The sequence below is a fragment of the Filicampus tigris genome, chromosome 14 (assembly GCF_054856515.1).
Source record: "Filicampus tigris isolate MCC_2025a chromosome 14, RoL_Ftig_1.0, whole genome shotgun sequence".
Lineage (NCBI taxonomy): Eukaryota > Metazoa > Chordata > Actinopteri > Syngnathiformes > Syngnathidae > Filicampus > Filicampus tigris.
Window position 1 is genome coordinate 5,882,318 of NC_141230.1, and position 7,979 is coordinate 5,890,296.

General features: G+C 40.7%; 1 protein-coding gene across 1 annotated transcript; it reads left to right on the forward strand.

The window, feature by feature from the left end:
• The first annotated feature begins 1,679 nt into the window (after nt 1-1,679).
• Nucleotides 1,680-7,480, forward strand: rgcc (regulator of cell cycle). Its single transcript, XM_086052586.1, has 5 exons — nt 1,680-1,813; nt 1,889-2,065; nt 4,693-4,809; nt 6,189-6,251; nt 6,838-7,480. Exons 1-5 carry the CDS (start codon nt 1,786-1,788, stop codon nt 6,843-6,845), a joined length of 393 nt encoding a protein of 130 aa, XP_085908712.1. The 5' UTR covers nt 1,680-1,785; the 3' UTR covers nt 6,846-7,480.
• The last annotated feature ends 499 nt before the right edge of the window (nt 7,481-7,979 follow it).

Consider the following 7,979-nt stretch of genomic DNA (forward strand, 5'->3'; position numbering starts at 1 on the left):
AACCAGTTGTTTGAGAGGGATATAAGATGCCTTGAGGCAAGGTCACGTTCAAGAGGTGCAGGTCTGTTTTATTCGGATATCTGTGGTGTGCAACGCAAATGTATACCAACGACTCGAGTGTGAGTTGAAATTCCCCTCGAGGAATTATCTGGCCTCCATTATGTTCTCCCCGTGCTTGCGAGAGTTTGCTCCAATTAATTACCAGCAGATGGCGCGCTGGCGTTACATTACCAGGCATGTATTGTGACCTACTGAAATCCAGAATGCAGAACCCCGGGAGAGACAAACACAGACCCCCAACATTTGAATTCAACATTCAAGGCTCAAAATGTTTTACATTGATCACAGTTGTAAGAAGTTATTTACATCAGTTTTTATTTATTATTTTTTTCACATTGTTGAAGAATATAACAACATTTTGAATGACTTGAATGTAGATGAGGGAAAAACTTGAAGCTGCTGTATATTAAAAAAAATACAAGTTGCAGTGAATATTAGCTATGTTAATAATAGGATAATATGAAGCACTTTATTTTATATAAAAGTAGTATAAGATGCAAAGGGTAGACAGGTGTTAACTTCTTTCGTAACACAGACATCTAAATTGTTGGTGCGAATGGACATAAAACACTAATGTGTGTATCTGAATTGAGTGACAAAACGTTTACATTTCCAGTCTACATTATGTGAATGGACAGATATAACTTTAATTAGTAAATTTCAAGTTGTTCAAGTATTTTTCTGTTTCTGGGGTTTTTAACCCCCGTTTCCCACAGTTTTTCCCGAACCCGTTGCACATTCACAAGTACAATGGAATTCACTTAACAGTCACAATCCATCCAAGATACATAAAAACAATGTCCAACAGAGGGAGACAGAACGGAGAAGCCCAACGAGTCGCTAAAAACGGCGCCCTGTTTTTCTTATATGAAAAAGAAGAACATAAGGAAGAGGGAGAGGGAAAAACACACACATTTTATATAAATACAGAGCTGTTGGCTACATTACTAAATTAATGTGACTGGAGCATGCTTTGCTTCCCCCCCCCCCCCCCCCCCCAAAAAAAAAAAAACAACAACACATTTTGTGACTGGTCTGACTTACAAGTAAGAAAAATAGTAAGAAAAGACGCAATAGCAAGGTAAAATTGCTATAGATTAAGTTGTGGTCAAAAATGAAAATCTGCGATAGAGTTCAGTGAGTCCACAATAACCAAAATGCAAAGTAGCGAGGGAACATTCGTATACTGTTCAATTTGTTAAGAAAAGATATTGTGGGGAAAATGATCTCTGTACTACAGTCTGTAGTGCAAAATAATTGCTATGTTGGCACATTTTCTGCAAATAAATAACAATGATAAAATAAAATATTTACCCCCCAAAAAACATGAAGTACACATATATGCAATATGCTGTAGTGGGCCACAAAAAATGAGGCCCACCGGACTTGAGTTTGGACTTGGCTTGAAAATCTGCACAGCGACAAGTTGATGAATATAAATATACATGGCTGCATCACTCCGTGTGACACAACTTGTTTACTAACACTTTTTTTACGTGGAAGACGTCAGTGAAGTGTAACTCCAGCCGTGTGACACACACGCGCACACCCACACACTAACCCCGCCCCTCCCCTGCAAGACTCTTCAAAAGCAGGAGCGCGCACTTTGGTGCAACGAGTTCAAGACCTTCGAGAGAAGAACACAGCAAGGCTGCGTGGGAGTTAAACGGAGGCGCGGAACACACACTTTATACACACGGTACTGGATATTCCCCAGGGGAAACCATGAAGTCTCCAAAACTGGCGCGCCAAGGTAAACTGGTACAATTCCACAAGATTCTTTCCCACTGTGCGCGCTCATACGCTAGTCTCTCCATCGTACGTGCAGCCAAGCTGGTGGTGGACGTGGACGACCTGGACGACGTGCTGTGCGAGTTCGACGCCGTGATCGAGGACTTCACGTCCCCGATGGAGAAGCGTCACTTTCGCTACGACGAGCACCTGCGCACCGCCAAGAGGCGGAGCAGCGCCAGCGTCAGCGACAGCGGCATCAGCGACACCGAGAGTAAGTTAAAAACAAAGTGCTGGCAAAAAGTGCCGTACTTTCAGTCTGCAAAGACATATATTTGTGAAAATATACTCTACTAGAAGTCGTACTGCACGTGTCAACTCCTGAACTCCCGAACTACTGTCACTTACACAACAACCGTTTTGATAACTTGGCATATATAATACTTTCATTCTTGTATTAACACTCATAGTGAGAACACCAAAAATAAATAAATAAATAAAATCAAGAGCCGCTCGCTGTGCAGAGCGGACTATTGATGCGCGGTAAAAAAATAAAAACAAAAAAAAAACACCTGCTGCGGTAAATCCATAATTCAAATGGGTCTCCTGCTGTCTGTTGTCTGTTACCTGTCAAATGCATCTTTCTTTTTGTTCTTGTTCTTGTGTTAATTGTCACCGGGCATTTTCCCCCGCTTCAAAGAAACTTTCCAAATATGTCTGTTTTTTACTCAAGTTGCTAGCTTGTGGGTTTAATATTAGCATTACGCGACCGAGAAAATTAGCACCTTTACACGAGTCCGTCACTGACAAAAATCCTCTAGATAAGGCAATACATGTGGAATATCTTACTTCTCCATATCTGTTGGAGTCGTCATTAATGCTCCCACATTTTACTAAATGCCCAAATCCATTTCATGTATTATTTATACACATGTATTCATGTATTATTTATACACATTAATACTTGAATATTTTTTGTTTTATGGCTATATGTACTTTTACGTACAGTATGATAGCCATCCATCCATTTCTGTACCGCTTTTCCTTATAAGGGTCACAGGTGAATTGGAGCCTATTCCGTGAGACTTTGGGCAAGAGATGAGGTACACCAGGGTGGATTGGTAAAAAAAGTAAATCACAGGATACATATTATTAATTAGGTTGCCCTGCAATTGACTACTCCAGGGTGTATCTTGCCTCTCACCTAAAGACAGCCGGGCTGGGCTCCGGCACATGTGTGACCTAATGAAGATAATCAGTCCACAAAATATATATAGAGATGGATGCTTTATTCACACAGTACATATTAAGTATGAGATTTTACTTTACTGTCATTTAAGTACTTTGATATACTGTATGATATATTATTTCAAGGGCGGCACATTGGTAAAGTGGCTAGCACATCCGGCTGACAGTTTTGAGATTGTGGAATTCGAATGCGGGCTCTGGCCTTCCTATGTGGAGTTTGCATGTTCTTCCCGTGCTTGTGTGGCTTTTCAACGCTTGTTTTTCTGCAGTATATGTGCCCTGTGATTGACTTGTGGCCAGTCCGTGGTTTAGTACCCTGCCTCTTGCCCAAAGTCGCTGGAATGGCCTCCAGCTAACCTGCAATGAGGATGAGCACGAAGCTGTATTAAAAGCGGAAGGGTGGAATTGTGTATGGTACACGTTATTTTTATTTAATTCATTACATTTTGAATACTATTTTAGTTCATGTTTCCAATGTAAAGCTAGAATTTTTGACACAGTTATTGTGTTGGATCCCCTTGGATATGTGCAGGTGTACCTAATGAAATGTAATAATGTGTACCTTATTCTCCGGACATTATGCAAGTGTCTGTGCATTCAGACGCTCACATCACTTTACGCTTTTGAATTGCATGTTTTCATTTAGAACATGCGGTTAAAGTATGGAAAAACATTATTTTTCATTTCAAGTGAACTGACTGTTCGCCAGATGCCAGTTTACATTTGCCATATTTCGCAGTCTTTGGACGTAAATGTGCATATGCAATATGTTTGTTGCATCACACAACTGTCTTTCCATTCACATACTCACATCATGTAAACATTTCTCTCAGAGGCGAAAGCAAATAAATAAGAGCGCGATGGTGGATATTTACTGTAAGACACTTGAGGGCCACAGACGGGGAAGCGCCAGCCGATCGGCTTCAAGTTCTGCCTGATGTCCTTTTACGTGGCTTCGTGGCGACATGTGAGCCGCTAGCATAAAAGTGTCATCTTTGAGCGTTCGGATGGTACTAGAGAGGAATACTAGTTGTCTGACGCCAGGCCATTAAAGATACCTCACAGGGATATTTTTTAAAAAAGATATGCTGGATACATTTTTACGAGATTTTTTTTAGTGTGCCGAAAACAGGTCACAGTTCTATTTGAAGCACATTTAAGTGTTTACAACAGCACTGCACTTGGCCACACGACATGGAGCAAAATTGTATCTCTTGCTTCAGTTTTAATGAAGCTGAATAGAGTAACAGTACTCCAGTTATGCTGCTGTGCACTTGTGTATTAAGATGCAGTACTCAGAGTGGGGGAAAAAAGTGAATTCATTATTATGCATTATAAGCATTTGTGGGTTCATTGTTTTGGGGGCTTTTATTTGTTTGTAGAAATCCGTGGTGGGTCAACTCAAATATTCTGGAGTGCCAAATATAGCTGGAGTTGGCTCAACTTGTTTTCTTGAGTTGTGGTTGTGTGTATACAAGCATGTGTGCGTGTGTGTGTGTGTGTGATAGAAGCAGGATCTCATATAGGAGGGGGAATGTGATGATTATACACTCCTGCTTGTTCCAGTGACACACATGAGTGTTTATGTGTGAGTTGATTGACAGGCCTCCGTTTGTTTCATCTAACCAGGGCTTGTGTGTGTTTCTCTCTTAGGCGCTGACTCGCTCAACAGAAACAGCTTCAGCCTGAGCGACGAGAGGCTCCACTCGCCCACCGCGATGTCGCCGATGAGCGGCACCTCATCCTCGCCGTCGCTGATGTCGCCGAAACGTGAGTGCACGCTCTTCGTGCTTCCCACGTTGCATTCAAGACAACGGGGAATTTGGAAATTGAAGGAGTCAAGGATTCAAGGATGCTTTTTTTTGTCAATACTCTATCCATTCAGGACAAGAATCCAAAGCTGTTTCCCTCTCTCTCTCTCTCATAACAAATAAACATGAATTAAAAAAATAAAATAAAATAGAATACAGAGGGACCAGGGCGGTCCGCGAACAGCGAAACGCCACAAGAGGAAGCTCAATACCTACCTTTTTAGTTTGGCTATTAAATAATTTAAGGAATATAATAATTTATCTTTTTCTTTTTATTGGGGATTATTTTTACTTTATCATATTGTATCATACTGATTTCATTTCTTAGATATATTACTGTTTTGTCTTTTAGTTTTGTTGTCTTCTGCTGTTGTTAGCTTTTAGCTCCAGTGTTTCCTCATGGGGGGCCTCCGCGTTGGGGGGGGGCGTCATCGCAGGGGCTCCTTAGGTCCAGGTGACTTGGGGCCTCCACACTAGATGTGGGGTCTCCCCGGCTAATCTGGGCCGGGGGTCTCTGTGATGGTGGCACTCCCCGTGGCCCGTGGGCTGTCATTCGCCTAAGCGTGAATGAGCCCCCCTTGGGTACCCTTTCCTCATATGGTTTCTCTGTGCCTTGTCATGTCTTTTTTAACACACTTTATCAGGTTGTGTGCTTTGTATGTATGTGTGTGTGTGGGGTGTGTGTGTGTGTGTGTGTGTACGTGCGAGTGCTGCTATACTGGCAGATATATGTTTTTGGGTTTGTTGGGAGGGAGGGCGGCTAGCAGGTCTTCCTTTTATGTTGTGTTTTGGACATTTTTATTGGACAGCACTTTGAGTTGCATTTTTTTTGTATGAAAAGTGCTATATAAATAAATTTGATTTGATTTAAAATGTAATTGACGCCCATTATAATGCATTGGAGAAAAGAATCTGTAAAAAAAGGGAAAAAAAAAGATAAACATTCAGTATGTGTTTTCCATGAAAAACTGGGAAATTGGGGGAGCGGGGAGACAAAAAAAATAACGCAAAAAATAAATATTAAAAGATATTGAGAACAATTTTAATCCAAAAATATGCAAATCTGTGGGTGCCAGGGGGTCCACTGTACATAAAATTAGAAAGAAATTTGCTTTGTACAAAGTGCAGTAGTATGGTATTTCTTACAGTATATAAAGACCGGGCTGCAAAATTAGCAACATCTTTACAGTTGAAAACTATACAACCTGGAGGTTGCTCACGAGGTTCGACCAGAGCATTCTAATCACATGAAAACACATGGCTAACTCACACTTCCCTGTTTTCTGGAATGCACGATTTGAAAAAAACGTGTAATGCAAACTCTCTGTTTCCTCACAGCCAAACTGGGCGACACCAAAGAACTGGAGGATTTCATCGCTGACCTGGACAAGACATTAGAAAGTAAGCACCAATGCCGTCCAGCTGTCACATCCACCGTGTGACTACTATCACCATGCTTGAACATTAGCAATGCTAATTAGCAAAGACGTCACACATCCCCCGGTGTCCATCAAGCGGTAGAGGTTAGCGAGTCTAGTTCGGTGCAAGGAAGATAAATACCTGTTGATGCATTAATTTTACACAATCACTGTGTGAAAAGAGGCCTTGAGGAGAACCCTTGCATCAAGTGTGACGTGGCAGGCTAGCGAGAAAGGTGTAGCCGGGGCTCCTTTCATCTGTTTTACTGCAGGCTTGTGAGTGTCACAACTTGCATGAGGAATGTGCGCTCAAGCTAAGGAGGAGGCAAGAAGGAGTTGTCTGTTTGCCTTGCTCAATGTTGCGCTTTCACAGCTCGTGCTGGACTTTGGAAGGCCGAGGCGCTAAGGGCAGCCAGGCAGGCGGCCCGGCTCGCGTTAGTCCGGGTGGATGGCATGTTTACTGGGGCCACGGTTGTTTACGAGGTCCTTGCCAGTAAAACGCCACTTTTAGAAGAAGCCGCTGGACCAAAGGAGTCTCATCAAGTCTGTCTTTTCCTGTCCGCTCTCAGGCATGTGACGTGGGTGGCTGGCAGCAATCTTGGATCATAGCCATGAAAGAGAGACAGAGGAGTCTGGACCCCCCCCCCCACCAACAAACCCGCCACCAAGCTGCACCTGCCTGCCCCACTGATTGAACCACCCTCCAACAGGATACAGCTGCTCGATGGCTCCAGGTTGTCTTGCAGTCCAGTCGGCGCTCGGCCTAGCTCACGTCACTTGGCGAGTGGCACCCAAAGGACTCATACGAATTAGCATTGCAGTTGGAACACTTGCCGGTCATGTGGTTAAAACGTTTAGAAGTTGGGGGGACTGGACATTTTATGCACACTGGAATAATTTTATTATAACTATTATTTTTGTTATTGTTGTCATATTTCAGTTCACTCCCTCATGAAAATCTACAATGCAATGGGACAGGGCTTCTTTTTTTTTTTTGCAAAAGGAATATATTTGTAATTTTATAAAGCTTCATATTGTAAATGTATTGCTCATTTTTGTGAAATATATTTTTGTACAACATGTAAATAATTAATATTAAATGGTCTGATTAAGTTGGTTAAAAGAAAGTTATAAAAACTGGAAAGCAACAATATGTATTTAATACAGCTAATACCTGCCAGATTATATTAAAGTATGGTTATTTTAATATAATGTTTCTTGTCTTTAGTTTTTACTTTTTTGTAACATACAAATATACAAATTACATATATATGAATTCATATTAGGGCTTCTCGATTATGAAAAAAGTATTAATCACAATTATTTTGGTAATAATTGAAATCACGATTATTCAAACAATTATTTATTTTTTGCTACAAAACAAGAACAGGTTTAAACGTGTAAAAAATATTAAGACTAAATTCTTTGAAACGCTATAATAATTTAAGTTCGTTTTGGACCCAACAACATTTATTAAATTATTATTATTATTTTAAATTTTAAGTGCAGATGTATACATTAAAGTATGGTTTCCTTGTATAAACAAACGAGTTAACTTGCTATGCACTTATAAATTCCCAAAGTAGTAAACTGCTTGGAGTAAAATGCAAATTTTGACAGAATAACAGACATGCTATTCATCTTTACATTTGAAGCCTTTTTTGTTTTGTTTTTAAAGTAATATTTACACATAGTAAACAAAGTTAAAGTA

Excerpts from the sequence above, each read along its gene's own strand:
- rgcc (XM_086052586.1), top strand. The coding sequence starts at position 1,786 with ATGAAGTCTCCAAAACTGGCGCGCCAAG. Across the intron at positions 1,814-1,888 it reads TCCAAAACTGGCGCGCCAAG|CCAAGCTGGTGGTGGACGTG; the intron begins GTAAACTGGTAC and ends TCGTACGTGCAG. Across the intron at positions 2,066-4,692 it reads CGGCATCAGCGACACCGAGA|GCGCTGACTCGCTCAACAGA; the intron begins GTAAGTTAAAAA and ends TTTCTCTCTTAG.